Here is a 24,828-nt window from a genome sequence, read left to right on the forward strand (position 1 = left end):
CATCTTAGATCCCGGGCTGCCCTCCATCTTAAATCCTAGAGCCCTGGGCCCCTTTTCCCTGACCCCTCATGCTAACAGAGACATGGACGTCGTACAATTAATCCCCAGTAGCTGTGGGAAGAAAAACCCTTTTAATTCCTGAATTTAGTCTAGTTTTCCTGTTACCCATCAAGTCCCCTTGGAACGGGGTGTTTTATCCTTGGGCCTCCTGTTATACTCAGCACGTGCTACATGTCCACGTCTGGTTTTGTTTTGAAAACGTGTGCGTACAGATAGATGGCTGGGGATCTTTCTTTCTTTTACACACTAGACATGGGGCCGCTGAACTGACGGAACCCCCAGGTGGCAGGGGCTGGTGTTGTCCCGTGAGCACCGTTCATGTTGACAGGGTCATCATGTCTTGGCTTCTCCTAGTCTGTGGCTTTTTAATGCTTCCACGTCATCTGATGACGTGTCTTTGGGTCCCAACTAAGTTGTGTGTCAACTTCCTTTGAAAGGTTCTTGCACAGCAAGGCTTGTTGAAGCAGTCCCAGTGGGTCTTCAATTATTTAAGAAGTCCTAGAACTCAGAAGGTAGAGATGACCTTTTCAGAAGAAGGGAGCAGAGACCTAACAGTGCTGGACGTAGGTTGACACCTTCCACCACCATCGTACGGGAACCAGTCTCCAAAGTGGGGGCTTTGGCAGCCTTTGGGCTGGTGCTCTGTCCATCAGCCATCTGTCACCATCTTGTCAGAAAATAGGGACCCAGCGCCTTCGCGGTTGGTGGGATGGACGAGGAGAGCTTTGTGTAGGACTCATCTTGGCTCCACCAAACTCAGCCCAGCCTCCGTCGGGTCCTCTGAAGGCCACGACACCCTCGAGGCCCCGGGCGCAGGCTGGCCTCTGTCCTTGCAGACTTGACCCCCGACCCTCAGGTTGACGTCAGTCACACAGGATGCCTCAGGTTGCTGTAGGGCCCCACTTACCTCCCCTCACGGCAGCCAAGGCTCCTCAAACATCAGCTGACTGATAGGACCCAGGGACTTAGGGCGACCTTTGCGCTGTGGCCTCATCTCTCAGGCATTCGTGTCTTGTTTTTGTGAAGGGACATTTCCTGGAGCTTTTAGCTCTTAGTGTTAGGTCCCTGCTGTGCTGCGGTGAAACTGCGGGTAATGAGCAGGTCCCAAGGCCTCTGCCTTTCTAGCTTTGTGTGCCACTTCCCCTAATAATGCCACCTTGGGCGGCACATTTCCAGGGATCCCGGACTTGCTTCAGTTGCTAAAATCCGCCACAAGCCGTTTACAGGACAGACCTGTTTGCTTCAAAACCTAGAGGCAGGGTCTGGTCCCCATCAGCCGTCCCGGCTCTGTGCCCTCTCCCCCCCGCCTCCCGTCTGTCTGCACGTCCTGGTCCGGGCAGCGGGGCCTCTGTCCTCCCGCAGCCGGCATGTTGTTGGCTGAGCGCGCATGGTCTTCTGTGTCTGTGGCAAAAGGCCCGTTTGGCCGGCCCCAGAGTCCCCACCTGAATCAGGCACCTCGCTCTCAGGCAGGCTGGGCACGCATTGGGCACACCTGTCACTTGAGCAGGTGCCCAGAACTCAGCCCTGAGAGTCACAGCTGGAGCGTGACTTCAGCAGTTCACGTTCCTTAGAAAAAGAAGTCGTTCTGGGCTGCTCTGTCCAGCTGTTAAGCCTTGGAGGGTCTCCCAGGCAGCGGGGGGTCTCCCCTGATTGTCAGGCTGCGCAGGACGCACACCGCTGCCCGGCCTGTGGTGTGAAAGGCCACTTCCCACCCAATGGGCTGCAGCCCCCGCCTTCGGGCCGGAGGTCAGACTTCCGCGGCCCTGACACTCTACCTGCCCGTTCCAGGTCCTGGTGGCACCCGATGGGCAGCTTCTCTCCCCTGCGCCCACGCAGCAGACCCTGGCCTGCTGTCCTGGGCATGTCATTTCCGTTGTGGGGTGTTTGGGGGACTCGGTTTACAGTTACGTGCTGAAGGGACGGGAACGTCCCTCGTAATCAGGTTCTCTCACTTGATGCGAGTGGCCCTCAAGAGCAGCGTCCCTTCTGACTCTGGCCCCCAGAGAGGCGAGGCCTCTGTCCCCTGGGCCGTGGTGAGTGAGCTGGCCGCCCGCAACGAAGCTGAAGCCGAGCTGGCCGCCTTCTGGAAGAAGTTGGCTCTATTTAGGGTTTGAAGCAAGCCTGCTCTGCATTCTTTGTAAAGTCAGCCACATTCTTTCCATTTTTTTAGGTGTAATTAGCACAAAAGGAGCCGTAATCTGAGAAGGTAGCAGAGACTAAAGTGACCAAGAGGCAGGAATGTCTAAGAAGGCAGGCAGAGGCAGCTGCCCCGGCCCCGGGCGGTGGGTCGGGCTGAAGCCTGTAGCTCATAAAAACCTCTCCTTCCTGCTGACCCCCAGGCTGGTGCAAACGCCCGATGCTTTGGTTGAGCAATTGTCTCCTTCTAGCTTCCGGAGGTCAGCAAAGCCCCCAGAAAGCCACCGTGCCACCTGGGCTCTGCTGGTGTTGAATGGGTTCCTGGCGGGACAGGGGTGAACTGTTGAGGGACGGGGTTGGGGGCTGCAGGGGGAGCAGCCCCCGGGCTCCCTGGCAGACACTGCGTTTTGACCGACCGAAGCCCCCCTGGGAGCACCGGTGGGGCTTGGGCATAGGTGCCTGCGGAGAAGGCACCCTCCTCACCTGGGACGCCCGTCCTCGGTGCCCCATGGTTCCCCCCCAAACACAACCTGGGAGGCAGGCGGGCTCAGCCTGAGATACCTTGTCCCACTTCGGTTTACATGGGTGGGGGCAGAAACGCCGAGACGGAGAGGGACCTGCGTCTCTGGGTGCATTAAACGTGTGACTGATTGTCACATCAATTAATTGCTTGGTTCGGGATTTACCAACAGCAGATGGGAGGGGGGTTTCAGTTTCAAAGGCCAGTGACACCCTGAGCCCTGTCGCAAACAGGCTGGTGACTAATTGCCAGGCAGTTTGAAAATGATCAACCCCTTTGGCTGGAAGGTCAATAAAGACCCAAGAAGTCAACTTAGAGTTTGGCCTCTGTCTCTCTGTCCATAGGACAAGGCCTCGAGGAAGGGAAACGTGTCACCCGACTGAGCCGCAGGGTGTAACTCTCAACCCCAACCTCGGGAGGCCGCACGGGCCTTCGCTGTCTCACCATCAGGCCCCCTTGCCCCCGGCTCTCCTGGGTTGTTACTTGTTTAGTAAGACGCGGGGTGAGAACGCACTCGCTCCCGGCAGGGCGCCTTGTGAGGGACAACAGACGTGCGCTGGCCTGCACCTAGGTGTAGCCAGGTCTCCCTGCACGCTCTCCATCCTCAAGGCCAAGCTGGGTGCTCCGAGTGACAGGGGTCCCTGTACCTTCAGCCTCATGAGAAAAAAGGGCCCCCTAGAGAAGTGAGAGCTCACTTTCCCGCCAGAGTGGTGCCGCCCTCTCGCCTTTGCTTTTCCTCCCCAGTGAAGAGCTCTAGTAAGTGGGTCCCTGGGTCTGTGGTTGACGCCATGACGCCCCGGATCCAGACCGTGGGACCTTTGGCCGAGGCTGCCACCTGCGGGTGTCGTGTAGTTTAGGTTTAAGTGTTAAAGAGAATCCTGCGCTCGGTCCCTTTTAGTGTTTCCACCTTTTAAGATAGGGGGTGGCTTTGTTACCAGGCCCCCCACCCCCCTACTGTGTGGCTGGCTCTTGGGGGTGCTGTGAGAGAGGCACCGGGGATGAGGAAGCTCCTCATGGAGATGGGGTGCACCTCTCAGGGTCCAAACAACACTGGGCAGCGTGCCCCTCCATTCTGTGTGGGTTAGAGTACAGTCTGAGTTGCTTTAAACATTCTTTTAGAATTAGTTGATGGATATTAAGTAAGGAAACTTCTTTTTTAAAAGGTTTTATTTACTTTTAGAGAGAGGGGAAGGGAGGAGAACATCGATGTGCGAGAGGTACGCTGATCATCGACCGGCTGCCTCTCGCACGCCTCCAGCTGGGACCCAGCCCACAGCCCAGGCCGGCGCTCTGACCGGGTACCGAACCTGCGACCTTTTGGTGTGCAGGCCGGTGCGCTACCCACTGAGCACAGCAGCCAGGACAGGAGATGTCACGTGGCCGTGTCGTTCATGCTTTGTTTCAAGTCTTCTGAAGTGTTCTGAACCTGAACGTCACGTTCCACTTGGCACGCAAGCATAGGGCTCCTTGCAGTCAGGGACCTCGTGCGTTAGGTTAGGGGTGTCATTATCCCAACTTGCTGGCCTTGGCATGAGGCAAGTCACCTGAGCCAGGGACCCGTGGCCTCCCCAGGCGTCTCACGCCCAGGACCTTCCGGCCCTTCGCCCCTCTCTGGAGCCTGGAGTTCCCACCATTTCCGCCTTCCCCTGAGCCAAGTGAGGGGCCCCTTCCATTGCAAGTCTCCAGCCTGGGCTGTTCCAAGAATTATGCTAATGCATCGCTCTACTCTTAAAGCATAAACCAGGCACTTAAAATGGTAATGGCCTCGTAAAATAAATTACTAATTCGTATGAAAAGGTCACACATGGTGGCCTTCAAATTGGAAAAACTTTTACAAAATTAAAACTTTTAAAGCCCAGGTGTAGGTCAAATGCAAGGCTGAAAACCGTAGCTGGCGCCAGCTCACCACGCCAGTGAAGTAAAATCTCATCTTTCCCTTTGTGTGGGGTGAAAACAGAAAGCTGAACAGACCACAAATGGGCCTGTGTCCCCAGGCTCTTCGGTGTCATTTGCTAACCTGTACACCCTCGGTCTCACCTGCTGCCATTTATTTACAAAGTAAATGCTTTATTTGTCCGTCAGTGGTTGGTCATAATAAAATATAGGTGAAACCTACATTTAAAAACAAGTTGTTTCTCAAGCATGGCCTGCTAGGTCAGAAGTGGACACGCCTAAAGGCTTACCTCGTGTGTGTGTTTCTAGGACAGCAGTCCCGTCCGACGGTGCTCGGCCTAGAATACGTGTCAGTGTGTGGCACGGAGGTTCCCTCCCTCCAGAGTTTACATGTATTTCTAAAAGCACAGCTTTGCAGCCGACCGGGAAAAGTTTGAGGCCGCTGGGGGCGGAGGGGTGGCTGCAGGCGACGGGGCCTGGCCCGCAGCGTGTGCTTTCTGTTCTGAGTCCCGCGTGTTCTTTGGGGGTTTTGAATTCTTCCCTGTCGTCCACCCAGATCCAGGAGAGGCCTTGCAGAGTGGCTACAGGGGTACCTGAAGGAGCCCAAAACAGTACCGTGTGACACCCTCACATCACGCCTTCTCTCACCTTTGGGTTGAGCAGACAGGGGCAAGGGGGGAATTTTAATAGTCCCGTTGACCGGTTAGTATTGTCTTTCTGTTTTCAAAGAAAACTTAAATCTATTCACGACAGTTTGCTCCCAGGCTTCTAGAAGTATCACATAATCACCCCAGGCCGCTAGGAGTGATAGGTGTGTTTCCGTTTATGGGTGGCCTAACCTTTTTTTTTCTTTTTCCCTCTCTCTTTTCTTTTCTTTTTCTTTTTTTCCCCCAAACATCCAAAATTTTACTGACTGCTTAGGAGTCAAAAAAGTTTCCAGATGGGAGAGAGTTTGCCGTTACCCGACCCATCTGAGCTTTTTGGCACACAGGCCTGGCCGGCACAAAGGCGGTGGCCACGTCTTCGCCTTGTCACCTGGCTGCTCCAGCTCACCTGGGCACAGGTGGGCCACACGGTCCCAACAGGGACTGAATGAGCGAATCGCACCCAAGCAGAAACCGCAGTGGCGGCAAGTGACTCAACCGAGGTCTCAGGAAAAGTGAGCAGCGGCCCCGCGGTTGCGTGGCCAGCTCCCTGCCTTTGCTCTTAACCCAGTGCTCTCTCCGCCACGTGCTGGTGTCAGGGCAGGAGTCGGGTGGGGACGCTTTAGTTTTGAAACAACGCACAAACAAATTCGTGTTCAATAAACTACTTCTCCCTCTGTTCCAGAGACCCCCGCGGCTCCCAGGCCGGCCTCGGAGCACCGGCCGCCCGGCCCACCGCCTCTCCTCCCGCCTGGGAACACGCCTGGCGCGGCGACTCGGCGGCCCCGGCCCGCGTGGCTCGGCCCGCGTCTCCCGCGCGCTCTGTGCCGCCGGCCGCTTCCAGCGGCGCCAGCTTTGCGCGCGCGGCGCACCTCTCGCGTCTGAAACTCTTCGCAGGCGTCGCTAGTAGTTGGGTTGCCGACACCTACCCGCGGGCGCGCGCCGCCGGGGGGCGGGGTGGGTGCTGTCCCGCGTGCACCGCCGGGGAGCCGGAGGTAAGGAGGCGCGCCGCCGGGGAAGCGCCGCCGTCGCACACTTTGCACGCCGCCCAGGGCTACACCACTCACCGAAAATTGGGAGGCAGGTCTGGGAGGCGGGGTCCGGTGCCCACCGACTTGGGCGCCCCCGGGCCCCCCGCTGCGGCACCGCCCGCGCCCCCCGCCCACTTCCGCGACGTCCCCACGCCGGCCCGCACCCCCGGCTCGCGCGGCGCCCCATTTGGGCGCGTCCTCGGCGGGCCGATTTTTCGGCTTCCCCTTCGCTTTATAGGGGCCGCCGCGGTGGGTCCGTCCTCTGAAGAGGCTGGGGCGTCATCGGGCTGCTTAGGAGCGCCGGGCTTCAGCCGGGACGCTCAGTCGCGTCGGCACCGCGGAGCGGGCTGCGTCAGGTGGCCGGCCCCACGCGCGCTCGCTGGCTCGCCGGCTCTCGGCTTGGGGCTGCGGCAGCGCGGCTGGAGCGAACCCCGTCCCGGCGTCGGGCGGCGGCGGCGGCGGGCGGCCGGCAGGCACTGCCTTGCGTGTGAGTGCACCTCACTCACATGTAAGTCCGGGCGCCCCCGTGGCTTCCCGCGAAGTGCGAGTGGCCCGGCGCGGGCGAGAGCCGCCGGGGCCGGGACAGGGCAGGGGCGCCCGGCGCTGCCGCCCTGCCCCGTGCCTCCCGGGCACCCCCTAATTCTCTCTTTTCTCTTTTCTTCTCTCCATTGGCGCGCCAAGAGCTGAGCCAAGGAGCACCTAAGGGTAACAGCGAACTCGTGCCATCGCGCCTCTGCACTTTTCTTTTTTGAGTTGTTTGACATTTCTTGGTGCTTTTTGGTTTTTCGCTGCTGTTGGGTGCTTTTTGGTGCGCGCTCGCCCCTTTTTCGTTTGCTCATCCTTTTTGGCGCTAACTCTTAGGCAGCTAGCCCAGCGGCTCGAAGCTGGGCAGCCGCGTTCCGCGGCCCCCCGGACGGCGCATCGGGCATCGCAGCAGAGACCCCCGACACGGGGCGCACGGGGTTCGGCAAGGCCGAGGCCAGGGGCAAGCAGGGCGCCCGGGCCCGGCGGGAGCCGGGTGCCCCGCGGGGGCCCAGCAGCCATGCTGAGAATGGCCATGAAGATCAAAGCCAGGGCGCTGGACAGCGAGAAGAAGGTGGCGGCCGAGGTGGCTGCCGAAGCTGCGGCGGCCGCTGCAGCGCTGGCCGAGCCGAGAGAGCCGCCCGTGCCGCTGATGAGTGGGGACCCCGAGAAGACCAAGAGGAACCCCAAGAACCTTCTGCGCGGGGCGCCTCCAGAGCAGTTCCCGACCGAGAAGGAGCGGAGAAAGCTCGAGAAGAAGCTGTTGGAGCAGAGGCGAAAGGAGGAGAAGAAGAAGGAGAAGAAGAAGGAGAAGGAGAGGAAGAAGCTGGAGAAGATGCAGAAGAAGAAGGGGCCCCCGGCCCGGGAGGCGGCCCGCGGCCCCGAGGGCGCCGGCGTCGCCGACGAGGGCGCCGCGGCGGGCGCCGACGGGGGCGGCGAGGGCGCAGGCGTCGGGGGCACGAGTAGGGCCTGGGCCGCGTGGGACTCGGACTCGGGCGACGAGGACGACGCCTACTACACCGTGCCCCGCGTGGGCGGCGTCGTGTGGCGGCCTGGGCCGCGCAAGGCCGGCGCGCTCAGCGCCCACCTGCCCCTCATCGTGTTCCTGGTGTTCTCCGTGCGCAGCCCGTCGTGGGTGCTCAACTTCCTGCTGCAGAGGCGCACGGAGCAGGGCCGCGGCTGCGGCTTCGTGTTCGGGGCGACCTGCTGCTGCCGCCTGTTCCTGGGCTGCGCCGCCTTCTCCTACTGGGGCGGCCGCGCCAGGCGCAGGGGCCGCGGGCGCCCGGGGGCCACGGGGGCTTTTGGCCCGGGCCAGGGTGCCCGGCGCCGGGGGCGCGACGAGAGGCTCATCTAAGCCGCCCCCCATCCCCCCCCCGCCACCATCAGTGTACAGTGTGGAGTTTATTCCGTGTTCGTGTGCGTGTGTGGACACATTTTCCTTTTCAGTTGCTCTGCCCTGTGGCTCATGCTCGCCTCGCTTTTTCCACACTCCCTGCTCCCTGGCTCTCTCTGTGACTCTCTGCTCTTCGAAAATTTTCCGAAGTCCGGGCTCGGGCTCGCGCGCCCTCCCCTTCCGCCCACCCCGGCCCCTCGGCGGCGCCCGCGGGAGGGGGGGGAGGCGGCCTCGGGGGCCGAAGGGCTACGCGGCCCGGGGGGTGGAGCGTTGGCGTCGTGCGAGGGGTCGTCCCTGGCTCGGGGCCGCCCCCTCTCCCCCCCGCGGCCGGTCCGGCTGGGGCCCGAGCCAGGGGGGCGAGGGGGCGGCTCCCCGACCCGTGTCCCCCGTCCTGTCCTGGGCCGGGCGCTGGCGGAGGGGACCCCCCCCCGCCCCCTTCCCGGGCACCCGGGGGGCGCCTCCCTCCGCCAGCGCCCGCCCTCCCCGCTGCCGCGGCCGCCGCGGCTGCTCCTCATCCCTCCTCCTTCCACCCCCCTTCGCCGCCGCCACCTCCTCCTCCCCCCGCTCCCCCCGCCCGCCGGGGCCCTTTTGGGTAGGGGCGGCGGGCCCGGGCCGAGGCAATAAGAGCGGCGGCGGCGGCAGCGCGGCAGCAGCGCCCGCAGCTCCTGCTCCGGTCCGCCTCGGCCCCGTGCGGCCAACTGCCCCTTCAGCTCAGGCTCGAGGGGCGGGCAGCGCACTCCCTCGTCCTCCCGCCGTCTCCCGCCCCGCGCGGCCCGCAGTCCGCCCCGTGCTCCTCCCCGAGGAGCTGAGCCCGCGCCCGGCCCGCCCGCCCGGCGCTGCCCCGGCCCTCCCGGCCCGCGTGAGGCCGCCCGCGCCCGCCCGCCCGCCGCCGCCGCCGCAGCCCGGCCGCGCCCCGCGCCCGCTGCCGCCGCCATGGGCTGTCTCGGAAACAGCAAGACCGAGGACCAGCGCAACGAGGAGAAGGCTCAGCGCGAGGCCAACAAGAAGATCGAGAAGCAGCTGCAGAAGGACAAGCAGGTCTACCGGGCCACGCACCGCCTGCTGCTGCTGGGTAAGGGCGGGGCGGGGGGCGCCGGCCCCGGCCCGGCCCGCGGCCCGGAGGGGCGCCCGCAGGCCGCGCGCGCCGAGCCCGCCCCCCGCCCCGGGCGCGCGCTCCCGGGCCCGCCGCCCGCTCGCGGGCTGTGTCTCTTGGGGGGCGAGGCCGGAAGGGGGACCCCGGGGCGCGGATTTGGCTGGGCGGGGGCTCGAAACCGGGCGCGGGTCCCCCTTCCCTGGCCGGCGCCCGCCCACCCCCTCTGTCTCCCTCCCCTTCGCTCTTTCTTGCTCTTTTCCTCGCTCTTTCCCTTCGCGAGGCCTACGCGACGCCGGGGACTTGGGTGCTTGTTGGGGAGGGGGAGGGGAAGCCCCACCGGGCTCGGGAGACTGCGACAAAACGGGTTTCGGGGACAGGAAATGGGGTGGCGGGCGGAGGGGGGCGGACCCGCCTCCGTGGGGGGAGTGATTTGTTCGGAGAGGGAAAGAAAGAGGGGCCAGAGTTGGGGGGGGCCACCGCGGTGGCCGAGGGGCCTCGCCAAAGGGAGTCTTTGGCTGGGGCAGCGGCGGTGGGGGGGAGCGCGGGTGACATCAGCCCCTCGGAAGGGCTCGGCGTGGTAAAGGTGGTGCCGCGGGGGGAGGGGGCGCGGGCGAGTCGTGGCGCCGGAGTTGGGGGTGGGGAGGTGCTTGCGCGCGGCCGCGGGGCGCGACTCGGTGCGTTTCGGCCGGACCGCCTGTGCGCGCGGAGCGACGTGTCCCGGGCCTGGCGGCAGGGGGACGGGAAGGAGGATCACATAAAATAAGAGCAAAAAACAAAAAAAACAAAAAATGGAGTTAGTACGCTGAGTGCCCAGTGAAGCCAAGTGACACGTCATTTTTACAGTATGACCTTTTTTTCCCCTTCCAGACATGCAGGCTTTTTGAAAAGCAGAGAAGAGACTTAATTGTAGCGGCTGCCCTGCCCCCCGCCCGCAGCAGCGCCCCCTCCCATAAACCGTTCACACACGTTCCTGTTGAGAGCGCTTTGTGGGGGGGCGGGGGGGGCGGACATTCACAAATCAGAGCTGGAAAATGACATTAGTCTGTAAAACGGCTTCTTGGTCTAGAAATGGCGTTTATTGTCCTTTTGAAGGTGGGAGGAGGGCTGAGCCGACTTTTTCCAGGTGGAAGGAGATGGAAAGACGTTAATTAGTTGTTTGTCAAGTGCCATGTGGTCGGCTGGTTCTGGGTTGACTCTGATTGCGGTTTTTACTCTGGCCAAAAAATGGGTGGGGGGTAACTATAAGGAGATGACCTTTCCCTTTTTTTTTTTTTTTAAGTGCTGCCTTGGGGAAAAAAATTAAAACACAAGCATCATAAAAGAAATCGTTGCGATGACCACACGAATTACACACGCACTAATTAGTGGGGAAGTTTCCCACTTCCGTAGTTATTGGCTCTCTGAGTTAATTGGTGAATTTGCTAGGTTAGCACCTAGTTCATGGTCACGTTTCAACAAAACAGTTTAATTACAAAGAATAAAATGGAAACTCTGGCTTTTCTTTGTGGTGATGTTTGATTTGCTTTTTTTGGATGGGTCATGTCTTTGTTCCCCTGGGTCCAGGTTTACACAAAGCAGAAAATTATTTATTAGGTGAAAATCAGTCTCTGTGGTATTTATGCGTTTGCCGTTTCAGTAATTAAAAGATACATATGTTGAGGTCTTACCTAAAACTTCTAAAGGTAAGATCATACTAAGTGAATAATGATATGCACATAAATTGATTTCAAAGCACAAGCCTGGAAAAGTCTAGAATCTTTTCCTAGGAATGCTATCTTGTTAGCTGAATACTGATTTAAAACAAGTGGGGTCCCAATGGCCCCTTCAGTTTCTAACACCTTTGTGGTGGTCACAGTCTCCCCTGAATTTGAGACGTGCTCCTCGGAAGACCTTGCACCCCTCTGGGTCACCTTCCCCAGGTGTTCTGGTCTCTGGGGCTACTTTTCTCACAGTTTAATGGTCGCCTCAGGCACAAAGTGTCTGCAACCCCAGCCCGAGCAACGCAGTGGGCATTTTTAAAGGGTGATTCGAACTAAATAATACCCCCCCCATAAAAGAGGGGGAACAGTGGTGCCCAGAGTCCTCTTTTTAACCCATTTTCCTTAATGACGTAAAACTTAAGTGAATTACAAGACCACAGAAGAGCTTGCAGTCCTTTTTTCAGCCCAATTCTCTAATTTTACATGTGGGGAAGCTGAGGCACGGGCCCGTTTGTGCCCATAATAGGGGTGCTGGGCGTGCCAACACCTCCCAAGTGAGACTCGGGGAGGTTCTGATTAATACTCTTTTCTCTTCATGGACTCTCCTGCTAGTGCCTTTAATATTTTAATTTATGAGAATCAGGCTCATTAAGATAGAGTGTTTGCTTTGAAATCAATGTTTCTGTGGAAACAGATTTTAACTTTTCCAGGTATTGATTACAGCCTTGTGAAAAGCGAGGGAAGGAGGAATGCTTCGCTCTGGGAAGTAAAACAATTAAGATTAAAGGTGAAAAAAGGGGGTAAAAAAAAAAAAACAAACCACTTTGTGTGGGAGGAGGGCAAAAGAGACCCAAACAGGGCTTTGTGGGGGAGCGCATTTCCAAAAGGAAAAGCCCCAGCAATCCTCCTTCTAGCTTGGAAATGTGGTTTTTCAGTCTTTTTACAAATGTCAGGTGATTTAAAATGGAGGCATGTGTCCTTTCTTACTTGAAGTTGGGAAGGACTTGGAATCTTTGAAAACGCGGTGGTTTCCAGGAACATCTTTCCTTACGGTTACAGTCTGGTCCTCCCTGACTGCTCGGGCCGCGCTGCGAGCGCAGGCGGCAGAGCGCAGGCCCTGTGGTTGACGCTGAGCGGCGGTCTTCCAGAAGAGGACAAAGTTGGTGGTCTTCCGTGGCCCCCCTCCGCCCCGCGTAACATGGCTGTGAAACCCAGAGAGACTCTGTCTTTGGGACAAGAGTTTGCGGGGAAAGGAGGGGGGGCTGTTGTGTAAGAGCGGCTCGAGGGGCTGGTTTTCTGGAAGCCCCGGGCGGGGGTGGGGTGGGGGGAGCAGCCCAGAAAGCGGCAGCTGCGGCGCTGGGCGCTGGGGCTGCGGCAGGAGGCTCAGGGCGCTATTCCTGGGGCCCTGGGCGTCCACGTGCCATTTCCCAGTGGGTCCTCGGGTTCCAAGGAATCTGCTTCACACCTTGAACTTCAATTTTCCGCCCCCCTCCCCCCAAAATGACAAAATTGCGTCATTCCTTCTCCCCCGTTTGCTTTCCCGCTCCACAAATTTTCAAACAACAAAAACAAAACAAAACAAACACGCTGAGAAGAGCAGAACCTTTCATTCTGGTTTGTTATTCTGGTGGTGAGATACTGCAGGGGTCCAGAGCTGGATGTTTACTTCGCTTGCGAGGCGTCGGAATGTCAAAGAAAATTGCAAGTCTGTTGTTCTGTCTGTCTGTCCCCTTCTTTTGCGTGTGGCTTCCATGGAAAAACCAGCAGCCCTGTGGCTGCCCAGAGTGTATAAAATGCTCTTTCATAACCTGAGACTTACTTTCATTTTCTAGGTGCTGGAGAATCTGGTAAAAGCACCATTGTGAAGCAGATGAGGATCCTGCATGTTAATGGGTTTAATGGAGAGTAAGTGTCAAAGCTGGGTCAGGCCAGGGACAGGAGCACACCTAACCCCGACCCAGAGCAAGTCTAGGTAGCTTGGGGCAGTGGGCAGCCACTTTCCACTTAATTTTTCACCCTACGTATTAGAAAATCCTGGGGAGAGCTCTTTAGGGATCCCCCCCCCCCCCCGTCCTTTTAATATTTGATGCAGCAACAAAGAAAACAGCACCCGTCTTGTTTAAAAAAAACAAAACAAAAAAAAAACCTCCCCTTCCCCAGGAAAATAGTGCCTACCTGGCCCCGGGACAGGTCTGCAGACTCGGGGGGTGGTGGGCCCCCAACATGGCCGCCACGGGTGTGGCCACCCCCTTAGGTGACACTGGCCACTGCAGGGTGTCCCCCTCCCCCAGCAGGTTTCAGCGCAATGCACCAAAGCAGGATGTTTTAAACTGTTAGGGAAACATTGTTTCAATAATGTTCTCACACAGAACGAAGTTGGAAGAGGCAGCCCTTGTGAATAATTCCTCATCCCCCACCTTTGGAATTAACATTTCAGGCAAATTGTCGTTTCCCTGTTTAGAAATCAAAGGAGCCAGGGGCCTGGGAGTGACGGCAGGGCGGGATGGCAGCGTGAGGGACCCCGTGCCTTTGAAGTGCCCTTGCAGGCATCTCGGTACATAGGACAATGGGGTGCCGGTCAGTCCCCTGGGGGGAGACACCGAGTCCAGGCGGCGTGGCTGAATTCAGTCACACACACACACAGACGCCTGAAGAAGTCCTTCCTGTCCCCGAGCACCAGGCAGACAAGGGCTGGGTTTTGTCACCTTTCAGAGGGGACAGAGCCGCACTGAAGGCAGCACTTTGGGAAAATTCTAGAATTTCTTAGACCAAATAACTGGGGGGGGGGGGTGCGTGTAAGAAAAGGATGACATAGTGCAGATGGACATTTCAGTGTGGGGACCCTTTTAGGCCTTAACCGGGGAGTCGGAAGGATGGGCCGTGGTGCCAGTTTTATGGGAAACCCCCGATGGCTTGTCCACATGCTCGCCCATGCTGTTCCTTCGACAAGCCCCCTTCGCTGGCAGAGCGCGGGGCTGAAACTCTTCATTCCTTACACACCCTTCAGGGAAGCCCTGCCACCACAGGCGGCCACCGGTCACTAAACAAAAACCGGAAACAGGCTTCTCGCTCTACGAATTTGTCACTTAAAACCTTGCATAGAGTCCCCCTGGCCCCTTACTAGGGAGTGCCTCTTCACAAGGCTGGCTAGGCAAAGCTGCCCTCTAGATGGATATTCTGGGGGACACCGCACCCTTTTTAAAAGGCAGCAGCCACCATTTACCTTCGAGTCCGGTGGCAGATGGGGCACCTTTGCGATGATGCCGAGTCTCATCGCTCTGCCCACGGCCCTCGTTCTTCTAATTTGTAGAGAAAGCGTTCTCCTCCCTAAGGGAGCCAGTCTGTAATGCAGACCAGGCGTTTAAAGTGGGACTTCTCTTTTCTATTTTCTCCTCAAAAAGAGGAAGCACCGTCCCAACTTTGCCTGCTTTGTAGAGGAAGCCATAGGTAACCTCCAAGGATGTTAGTTACATTTAGCCTGTGAAAGTGGTAGGAGGGGACTTCTTAGTGTGAGCCTAGAAACCTTATTTTTATCTTGTCCCACGAGCCTCCTGTTTTTTTTTGCCTCAGTATTGCAACAAAAATGGTTTCCTTCTTGGCTAGGGATTCCCTCTGAAAGTGGCCCCCCAAGGGGCGCGGGGCCTCCCCCTCCCCTACACGTGCGCTTCGTAGGTGCTGGGCTGAGCTGCTGGACCTGCCCTGGCTGCGTGCCGGGGACAGACGTAGGCCACTTGTGACTCTAACCTGGCTTACAGCAGCGGCCCATTCGGGTGCGCCTAACTCATGGCTAACTCTCCCCTCCCGTTGAGCACCCCAGAAACAGCGTGCTATTAACCCTGGCCGAGCACGTCAGCTGTCAGCTGATGGACGGAGAACCCGACGGCTCAGCCCTGCGGCCCTCCCGGCCTTCAAGGAGGGGGGCGGCGGCCGGAGGCGAAGACTGGGTTTGAGGGGTAGTTTCCTTGTTTGGTTTGGTTTTCCGAGTCCAGACATGGTTTCAATTGGTGAGGATTTGTGGGGAACAGTTATTTAGAACTAAAAGCATTTTCTATAGTTACCCAAGACTGCAGGGAGGGAGCTCTTTATATGGCACCCAACGTCACAGGCGCAAGTGACCTGTGCCCCTGCCTTTGCGTGTTCACATACAGCCTGAGGACACACGTGGGAGAGCAGGGGGCCACCTGGGTGCTGCTCTGGCTCCCTGGTGCACGTGCATTTAGTGAGCGCACAGGAAAATAATTATCGGTCCCTTCTGTCCCCGACGGGAGTCTCCAGGGCTCGGCTAATGCTGTTGCCAAGGTGTGGCGCGCTCCCCTCCAGGCCCGCAGCCCCTTAGCCAGCCAGGCGACCTGAGAACGCAGGGGCTGGGGCCCGCGGCCCTCGGGGTGGGGGGCTGGTGGCGGTGCCCTGCCTTGCAGACTAGGTGAGCTCTCACTCTCTCTTTACAAGGGGCGGCGAAGAAGACCCGCAGGCTGCCAGGAGCAACAGCGATGGGTAGGCACATTCGAAACCAGCAAGCCCTTTAAACATGCAGACAGGAGGGTCACCCTGGGAAAGTGAGGGCAGAGCCCCGGGAAGGACACAGAAATCATTTAAGGGCCATCATCCATCTTGGCATACGTGTGCAAACAACACGTAAACAATTTCATAACATCCCACGGCACGTGAGGCGCAAAACAGGTTTTTGGTTTTTTTAGCCGTCCTTAGAGTGTAATTAGATCCAGCTGGGGGAAGGCTACAGCTGTCAGCGTTAGACGGTCGGGTCGGGGTTTTGAGAACTGCTGTTTTTCCCTCTGGCTTCTGGCCCGTGCAGCCCCCGCCCCCCTCACGCGCGCACACAACCCCCAGCTCTCCATTTGAATCTACTGCTTGTTTTAAAACTACGAAGTTCCATTCACCCAGTGGTTGCTCTGATTTTAAATTTTCAGATCTCTGAAAAAATTTTCCTCTACTAAAATAGGTGGTGCCGCACCGCCCTTAATTCGGGCAGCGGCGGGGCAGGTCATTGTTACGAATGATCTTTTCAAAGTTATCAGATGAGCTGGAGTCCGGGCCCCGCAGTTGGCCAGCGGACAGGAAAGGGCGGCGGCGTCCATCTTTCTGTTTTCCATTCATTATCAGGTCATTGTTTTTCTTCACTCCGGCCTCCCCGCCACCCATCACGCCAACACGCACACGTGCATGCCAGGGCCACTGCTCGGCTGTGCCCGTCCTCGGGCAGCCACTTCTCATGGGACTGCAGGGCCGCCCCGAGCCTAGGCATTGCGAGGAAGCAGCCTCTGAGCGGGGGGCGGGGAGGGGCAAAGGAGGCCGGGTCGGGACCAAGTGACTGACACGTGTTTGTTCATCTGTTTTTTTTAGAGTGTATTATCCCTAGAGATGGCTTCCCGTTCTCTCCTTCCCGGCTTTGCCCCACCGCCCTTTGCATGCTGGAGTTACCCTGTCTTAGGAACTTCTAATAAGAATACTACTCTGGGGAGGGGGGAGCGGGGAGGGGGGATGGGCCCCACCCACCTAACCTTTAAAGATAAGTGAAAAAAAATCAAAAAAACAAAAAAAAAACACAAAAAACACAAAAATCTAACCAAAAAAAAAAAAAAAAAGAAATGGAATAAGACCCTTTATTGTCCAAACTGTGATGTACCACCCCAAGTAGGCATCTGTAGCAAGTGACCGGCCGTGAGTACTGTACCAAAAGTCGGCGTGGAGGGGGCCAGCCCTTCCTCCGCAGCCCGCTGTGCGCTAGATGCCGCCCTCGCCCCTCACCCCACTAACCTGCCTGCTCTCCTCTCTGACTGTCTGCAGTAAAAACTCTTAACCTGTGTGATTAATAAAACTTCTCTGCATGCCTCAGCATCCCTTTCTGTCTGCTGTCTCTCTTCTTTTGTCTGTCTGTCCCCTAAAAGCACGAAGGTAGAGAACTGAATGATACCCCCAGCCCATGGGCAGGGAGCTCTTGGGGTTCGAACCACGCTCCTCTGCTTTGTACACAGAGGGGGGAGGGGAGCGATGAGGGCCTGGAAGGAGGTCCCGCCCCAACTTTGTAGCCCATCAGACTGCAAGCCATGGGTGCACTTTCCGGCCTAAGAGACACCTGAGGAGCTTGGCTCTGAGTTTTACAATCAGCGTCTGGGTCCCCAAGCGATAGCGGGGAAGAGGAGAAGCCTGCCGGCCCCCGGTGTCACGTCTCCGGCTCCTCAGTGATCGCTTTGGCGGCAGAGTTCCATGTTGGAGTATCACACCCCCGAATTAGATTTCGGATTTCCTCTTTTAGCGGTTTTCTACTTGATAGACTCCCACACCTACTCCCGTACGTGGATGAGTGCTGCACACGCTCTCAAAATATCCGTATTTAAGACGGGAGCGTCTCCAATTATCATACTACTACTTAGACCCAGAAATCAAGTTGAATGAAAACCTCGTTTCTGGAAATCCTTTTCTGTGGCTGCAAGTACACTTGGGTATTTAGTGCCCCGATGCAGCTTGTTTTAATTACTGTGGGACCTTAAAACCAGAGGAGGGCCCTTGGCTCCTGTTACCCTGGCCACGGGGCCTGTAATGAGTAGAAACAGACTGGTCCTGTGGGGTCTTCGGTGTGCTTGACTCCCTAGTAAACATGAGGGGCGGCCAGACACACGTGCTTTTAAATGTTGACGTGAGCAGCACTGACGTCAGACAGGGTCTCCAAAACTGGTGGGACGTCCTTCCTGGTGGCAGGATGAAGCTGCAAGTTGGCACAGACAGGAGGGTGGGGCCCCCACTCCCTCCCCTGCAGGGGGGGAGGCCCTAGGGGTCTGGGGACCAGTAGGTCGGCTCCGGCAGCCCCTCACTCTTGGTTTGCCCCCCACCCCTCGCTGTCACTTTTCCAGTCCCCTGAGTGTGCCCAGTCCAGCTTATGTGCCCATCAGGGGGCACCTGGTCCCATCTGTCCTGCCCCCCCCCCCCAGCTGCTGAGAGCAACCCCCATCCTGGGGAAAGAGTGGGGTCCCCAAGTCCCCAGGGCCCGGGTAACGGGTTGAGCACTGAGCCTGAAACGGGTGCCTTGAGTCCCTGCAGAAGCCGAGGGCCCTCCCCTCAGATATGCACCCTTTATCCCAGAAGAAGATGCTCAGGGGGTGCCCCCAGGTTATTGGGGGTCAGGGCTGTGGGCAGATGGGCACAAGGCCCCCTCCCCACCCACACTAACACTTAGGCTGTGGTTGCTCCTAACACCCCCCCTCCCCACACATTTCCTCTTAATTTTCTGTCTTCTTCTATGGGGTCACTGCCTGCACCCCGTGACTCCAGGTGAATGCTTCCAAAATTGGGACTCTCCGGAGACTCTTTTAAAAGTGAGGGTAACAGAAAGATAAGCTCTGTCCCTTTTGCCTGTGACTCAGTTTCCTCTTCAGTCATAACCCCAGGGCCTAGTGCACAGTAGGTGGGCTTTGGTTCCATGCACAGCCCCCACACACTCAAAAGCCCCGAGGCAGAGGGGGCCATGGGCCCATCTGCCCACAAATGATACGCCCCAAACCAGAGTTCCTTTCTTACCCCCTAAAAACACAAACTGAGGCATCTCCTCGGTCCCAGCCTCATATGGAGGACAGTTTTGGGAACACACGGCATTTCAATTGCTGTAATGGGGTGCAGACGTTCCTGTGGGGGAGGGGTGTGAAGGGGGGAGGCCCAGAAGCCCACAAGTGTGGCCTGACCAGTGATTGGCCGAGCCACAGAGGCTGTTCTATAGGTCCAAGTCAAAATCAAAATTTTAAAGCAGCAAAACCTCTAATCTCTACTCAAAAGAGGGGGGGGCCCTGCCTCCACCCCCTCCCAACTCAGAAGCCCCATTCATAAAGGGCGGAGTTTTATTTCTGTGCAGTCAGAGGGCCCAGGGACACTGGGAACTAGAATGGCAGTCATTGCTGCTGGCTGCAGGGACAGAAACCCAGTGACTTCATTTAAATAAGTAAACAAACAGCCACGCTAGCCTGACATCTGATTAACACGGCACCTTCATTCAGCCCACTAACCCGTGACCCAGGAAGCCCCATGTGGGACCCTGAAACTTCCTCCTCAGCCCACAGCAAGCCCCCCCGCCCCACTCCATCCCCCGCCAACAGAGTGCAGTGGGGCTCGAGGCGCACAGGACGCCGCTGAGTGGCTGGGCAGCCAGCTTCTGGTACAGTACGGTGGCCTCGGTCTAGATGCCAGGGTGCCCCCCGGCTCCAGCCGGGCGCGCCCTCCGGACAGCTGGGAGGTGGCCCATTGAAACCCCCTCATTCAGGGGCCTTCAGCCCCCGCAAACATGAGCCCCCTGCTCCTTCGAGAACAGAATGCTGAGTTTAGCCGGAAGAGCTTGACTAAAGCGGCCCCGTTAGTCAAGGTGATGCCATATGACCTCTTTTCCTTTCCGCTCCCACTGTAGTGAGAAGGCCACCAAGGTGCAGGACATCAAAAACAACCTGAAGGAGGCCATTGAAGTACGTGTGTGGGTTTGTCCTTGTCCCGTTAGCCCCCCGCCCCCCTCCCCCAGACAGGGCCGCCCCTGACCGCGTGCTCATCACTTTCAGACCATCGTGGCCGCCATGAGCAGCCTGGTGCCTCCCGTGGAGCTGGCCAACCCTGAGAACCAGTTCCGTGTGGACTACATCCTGAGCGTGATGAACGTGCCCGACTTTGACTTCCCTCCCGTAAGCTGAGCCCTGGCACCCGACGAGGACCCCCACCCCCACCCCAGGCGGTAGCTGGTGCCCCGTGTCCCACAAAACACCCCATGATGGCGACCCTTGGGGTAGTCGGGTTCCTCCCATAAGGACCCTCACTGGTTACAACCCAGCCCACCCGCTCGTCGTCACAGCTCACGCATCCCCACGTGCAAACGCCACACTGGGGCCCAGAACACACTTGATGCGGTTGCACGTTACGAGGAGTCACACGTGGCAGCCTTCGTGCCCCCCTTGTGCATCTGTTATACACGGTGCACGCACCCCGATGTCCAGTTAACTGCACGAACCCTGAACGCCCAGGAGCCGGGCGCCAGCTCCGCGCTCTGTGCGCGGGCTGCCGCGTGGGCGCAGCCCCCCTGACCCCACTCTGTGCCCCCGCAGGAGTTCTACGAGCACGCCAAGGCCCTGTGGGAGGACGAGGGGGTGCGTGCCTGCTACGAGCGCTCCAACGAGTACCAGCTGATCGACTGCGCCCAGTAGTGAGTGGTGTCCCCGCGGGGCCCCTTCTCCGCACCCGCAGTTAGAACTTCCCTCCGACTCAGTTTGCAGGGCCCTTGGTCGCACTTCCTCGCGCAGGGCCGTTGTTGAACAGAGACGCGAAGGCCTGTTCGCCAGGAGGACCGTCCCTGTAGCGATAGCGGGAGGGTCCTAATTAAGGAGGGAGACGGGGCACCTCTCACACTTGGGCTAATGTAGAAGTAGTTTATTGCTGCCACTGAAAACTTGACAGAAACAGGTCTCCCCCTGGGGAGCTGATCATGGCGCTGTGCCATCGCACAGCGTTTAATGGACAAGTTTGTGTATTTTCACAAGGGACAGAAAAACAGGCCCCTCTCGGCCACTCCCTGCGACCCCCACCCCCACCTCTTCTTCAACAAAGTCCTGATTTTCTCAAAAGCTAGAACCAAGAGCTGGAAGTGCTAATTATAGTAACGTAGAACAGATGGAAATCCTGGAATTGTTTGCGTTTGCGTTGGATCCAAGTCGGGGGACAGGTACAGGGTGGGCTTCGGTGCCCCGGGAGGGCGGGGCTCAGGGCCCTTTTGCCAGGCCCTTTGTTGTTTTTTCAGTCCTCCACCATCTGAAAGTTGTTGCGGATTTTTTTGTTTTTTATTTTTTATTATTATTTTTTTAATGCAACATTAAATTGCTCCTGCAACTTCATCTGCAGCGGCAGCATCCCCACCGTGTGGGGCAAGTGTGAAGAAACTGGGGGAGAACGAGAGCAGCTGACGCCTGTAAAATGGCTCCCCGGCCCGAGGACCCCGCGGGCGGGGGCGCTGCCCGGCCCCTGTCTGGCTTCACTGCCTTTATGTTAAAGTTGAGATCCTGGTACCTTGCCCGTTCCTTAAGTTGCCTATTTTTATTTGTTGAACTGGGGTTTCGCTGGCCCGGCTCCAGCTGTCTCTCTCACAAGATTTGGTCCTGATGAGCTATTTATAGAACTGTGGTTCTGTTGCCATGGCAACGCGCTGGAGGCCAGGGCGGCTGGGGAGCTATTTCTGGCCTGGTGCTGTAATGTAAGACTGATTGGGCAAGTGCGTGTCTCCTCCCAGCCAGACTCGCTCTCAACTGGTGAAAAGGAAGGGGAAAAAAACTTGCAGAACTTCTTTAAACAGACTTTTCCCCTCTGGGATTTTCTTTTCTGATTAGCGCGTTTGAAAGCAATTCCAAGTGCGCGCCAACTCCCCACCCAGCCCCCCCCAAAAAGCTGGGTTTAACTTTAATTTTCTAAAGTAAGTTAATCCAGTCTTTCAAAAGTTATTTTTCCTGATGGTGTTTCTAGTCGGGCAACACGAACGCAAAGAATTCAGCTGCGGAGAGGGAGGCAGGAAGCTTACATGCCCAGCCTTTGGGTCACAGAGGGGAGTCCCCGAGACCCCTGCCCCCCGTGCCTGCGCCCCGCCGGGTCAGGGCCCATCACCTGGGTGGCCCCGAGGTTCCTTAAAACTCCAGCTTTCGTATCTGGCCTGTTCTCTCCCGGACCAAACGGACCGGAAGGGGACCTTGTGTGTGTTTCCTGCGCAGCAGCGCGCTCTGGGCCAGACGCGCCCCCGGGCGTCAGCCTCTCCTAGTCTCTGTAACCAGTGAGATTCTTAAAAGGTAGAAAGAGTCCCTCCAGCACCTCGTTTTCATTCGTCCCTTTGGGTGGGGACAAATCCAAGCTTAAGCGCTCAGAAACGCGCAGCTCCGGTCTGGAGTCACAAATGTGACCTGCCCAGGTGGCACGCCCCCGAGTCAGAGGCGGGTGACCGTGTCGGTCCGCCGGGCCCGGCAGAGGCGGGCGGGGCGGGCGGAGGGGCGCGGCTGAGCACCCCTGTGTGTCTCTCTCCGCCTCCCAGCTTTCTGGACAAGATTGATGTCATCAAGCAGGCTGACTACGTCCCCAGCGACCAGGTACGCTCGCCCTGGGGGTCTGGGGTCCGCTGGACCAGCGCGTCAGGACGCGCGCTCTTGGTGGGGGGCCGTTAGCGCTTCGGCTGGCTTTGGGGACCCCCGCTGACCTTGATTTCGTTCTAGGACCTGCTGCGCTGCCGTGTCCTGACTTCTGGAATCTTTGAGACCAAGTTCCAGGTGGACAAAGTCAACTTCCAGTAAGTGACGGGCTCCGCGTCCTCTGGCGGGCGGGGCGGCGCAGGGCGGCGCGGGCCGGGCCGTGACCGGTGTCCTCTCCCCGCAGCATGTTCGATGTGGGCGGCCAGCGTGACGAGCGCCGCAAGTGGATCCAGTGCTTCAACGGTACAGTGGCCGGGCCTCTCGGGAGGGAGGGCGTGGCTTCTCAGATCGCGAGGGCGCGTCCTTGCCTCTGACACTCCCCCCTCCTGTCCTTGTGCCGCAGACGTGACCGCCATCATCTTCGTGGTGGCCAGCAGCAGCTACAACATGGTCATCCGCGAGGACAACCAGACCAACCGCCTGCAGGAGGCTCTGAACCTCTTCAAGAGCATCTGGAACAACAGGTGGGTGGGGCACCGGGCCCTCGGGGCCCCCCGCCCGCGCCCGTGTTCGCCCCCTTACAGGGCAGAAGGTTGGGCGAGGGGCTGGGCCGAGCGTCTCTGGCCGGGCCTTAACCCCGCCCCCTCCTTGGCAGATGGCTGCGCACCATCTCTGTGATTCTGTTCCTCAACAAGCAAGACCTGCTCGCTGAGAAAGTCCTCGCTGGGAAATCGAAGATCGAGGACTACTTTCCGGAGTTCGCTCGCTACACTACCCCTGAGGATGGTATGTGTGGCCTCCTGCCGTGGACGGGCGCGCGTGTCAGCTCGTTCCTTATCCCCGCATGTGCCCGTGGAGAGACCCCGGGGGGCGAAGGGGCGGCCACCAGGCGGGCCGCCACCTCTGTTCTTTCAATGGCCTGAAGTTACAAAACATTCCTCTTCTCCGCAGCCACTCCCGAGCCCGGAGAGGACCCGCGCGTGACCCGCGCCAAGTACTTCATCCGCGACGAGTTTCTGGTGAGTGGAGACCATGTTCAGTTCTCTCTCTGGTGGCTCTCGTTCTCAGGGGTGGGAACCGGCTTCACTCCGCGTTTGGGGGTCAAACTATCCAGCACTTACTTCAGTTTCATTTCATGGGTCACCCACGCGACTTGTAGCTTTTATGTCCTTTACTCAGATTTGTTTGCACGGAAGGTCAGTGGCGGGGCCAGGGTCCTCGGCAGGGGAGGGGCCCGGAGGGAGGCGCGGGCTGACCCGGCCCCTTTGTGTCCCGCAGAGAATCAGCACCGCCAGCGGGGATGGGCGTCACTACTGCTACCCCCATTTCACCTGCGCTGTGGACACCGAGAACATCCGCCGCGTGTTCAACGATTGCCGCGACATCATCCAGCGCATGCATCTCCGCCAGTACGAGCTGCTGTAAGAAGGGAACCCCAGTTTAATTAAAGCCTTAAGCACAATTAATTAAAAATAAATGTATCTGTACACGCAGTTAATCACCCACCATAGGGCATGATTAACAAAGCAGCCTTCCCTTCCCCTTGAGTGATTTTGCAAAACCCCCTCTCCCTTTCCGCTTGCTTAAATATTCTAAATTTAGCACGCTTAAGGCGGCCTTCAGATAAAAAGAAAAAAAGGCCACAATGGGTTCCCTCTTTCAGTAATTAAAATTACAGCAGCAAATAAATCAATGAAATCAATATTGTCTTGTGCAGCATTAAAAATCAATAAAAATTTAAAAAGTTGTTAGTGACTCCTGTGGATTATTTGCGGTTTCGAGCCAAGGCCGTTGTTCGTGGTATTGAGGCCTCAGAAGTCGGGAGGCCCATGGTGAGGCCTCAAGCCCCAAGCTTGTAAGTGGGTGTAAAGATCTTGCCACCTCCTTGACCTAATCTTTGGGTTCCTGAGGACAATACAAACCATCCGCCCCATCCTCCTCCCAAACTGGCGCCCCCGGAAACCACTAGGCCCATCGAGAACGCTATACTTGGGTCTTTGCTCCCCTAGCCAAAGAATCTGTCAGATAATTTACACCCCAGTGTGTCTCTACCCAGAATCACCCCCAAATCGGTGGTGGCAAGGGCTACAAATAAATAGAAATGGTATCAAAACAATTGGCCCCCATTTGGGGAAAGTTTTAAACTGGATCCCTACCTCATCCTGTAAAAAGGGCTTAAAAGTGGCTACTTTCACAATTAAAACCTTGGTTTATATATTATAAATCTTTAAGCGTCACCTGGGATCCAAAAGCCAGGGAGGAGGGCGTGGGAGGGCTATACAAAAACTAAAGTCACATAGAATATGAAGGGGTGGGGACTGGATAAAGATCTGTATGTAACAAAGGGTTAATTTTCCTAATAAGCAAAAAGCAGCAGCAAACCCATCACAGAAATGGGCAAAACACATGAACAAGCAATTTACTTAAAAAAATACAAATGACTTACATTGGGGGAAACATGGAAACTGAGCCATAAGTGAAATACAAATAAAACCTGCGCCACGGTTGGAAGGGGGTGGCCGTTGGCACTCGGGGGCCCTGTGACGCCATGGTGGATTGCCACTTGGACCTGAGGTCCACTTGGCTCCTCTAGTCCTTCACCCCTGGGATCATCCCTCACGTATGCACTCAACCACGGTGTGGCTTCCCCAGGTGGGTGGGAGGGAGGGAGAGACCGGCTTGCCCCCAGCGT

The 24,828-nt window shown here is 57.8% G+C and overlaps 1 protein-coding gene across 5 annotated transcripts in view; it reads left to right on the forward strand.

The window, feature by feature from the left end:
* LOC150003762 (guanine nucleotide-binding protein G(s) subunit alpha) overlaps nucleotides 1–23,884 on the forward strand; it is a 46,090-nt gene extending 22,206 nt beyond the window's left edge. The window contains exons 1-13 of one of the 5 annotated variants that reach the window (XM_090286611.1): nucleotides 6,771–6,792; nucleotides 12,825–12,897; nucleotides 15,442–15,486; nucleotides 19,400–19,454; nucleotides 19,545–19,664; nucleotides 20,082–20,179; nucleotides 22,043–22,097; nucleotides 22,221–22,294; nucleotides 22,381–22,439; nucleotides 22,540–22,660; nucleotides 22,792–22,922; nucleotides 23,088–23,155; nucleotides 23,415–23,884. In XM_090286611.1, the coding sequence (XP_090142737.1) occupies nucleotides 12,863–12,897; nucleotides 15,442–15,486; nucleotides 19,400–19,454; nucleotides 19,545–19,664; nucleotides 20,082–20,179; nucleotides 22,043–22,097; nucleotides 22,221–22,294; nucleotides 22,381–22,439; nucleotides 22,540–22,660; nucleotides 22,792–22,922; nucleotides 23,088–23,155; nucleotides 23,415–23,561 (1,008 nt within the window). In that variant the 5' untranslated portion in view covers nucleotides 6,771–6,792; nucleotides 12,825–12,862 and the 3' untranslated portion in view covers nucleotides 23,562–23,884. Of the gene's footprint in view, nucleotides 1–6,770; nucleotides 6,793–9,088; nucleotides 9,272–12,824; nucleotides 12,898–15,441; nucleotides 15,487–19,399; nucleotides 19,455–19,544; nucleotides 19,665–20,081; nucleotides 20,180–22,042; nucleotides 22,098–22,220; nucleotides 22,295–22,380; nucleotides 22,440–22,539; nucleotides 22,661–22,791; nucleotides 22,923–23,087; nucleotides 23,156–23,414 lie in introns of those variants that run through there. The other 4 variants (XM_090286609.1, XM_090286607.1, XM_090286610.1 and 1 more) reach the window with 4 other exon arrangements.
* The last annotated feature ends 944 nt before the right edge of the window (nucleotides 23,885–24,828 follow it).

The sequence above is a fragment of the Furipterus horrens genome, unplaced genomic scaffold, assembly GCF_987537825.1.
Source record: "Furipterus horrens unplaced genomic scaffold, mFurHor1.1.pri manual_scaffold_8, whole genome shotgun sequence".
In the NCBI taxonomy this organism is placed as follows: domain Eukaryota; kingdom Metazoa; phylum Chordata; class Mammalia; order Chiroptera; family Furipteridae; genus Furipterus; species Furipterus horrens.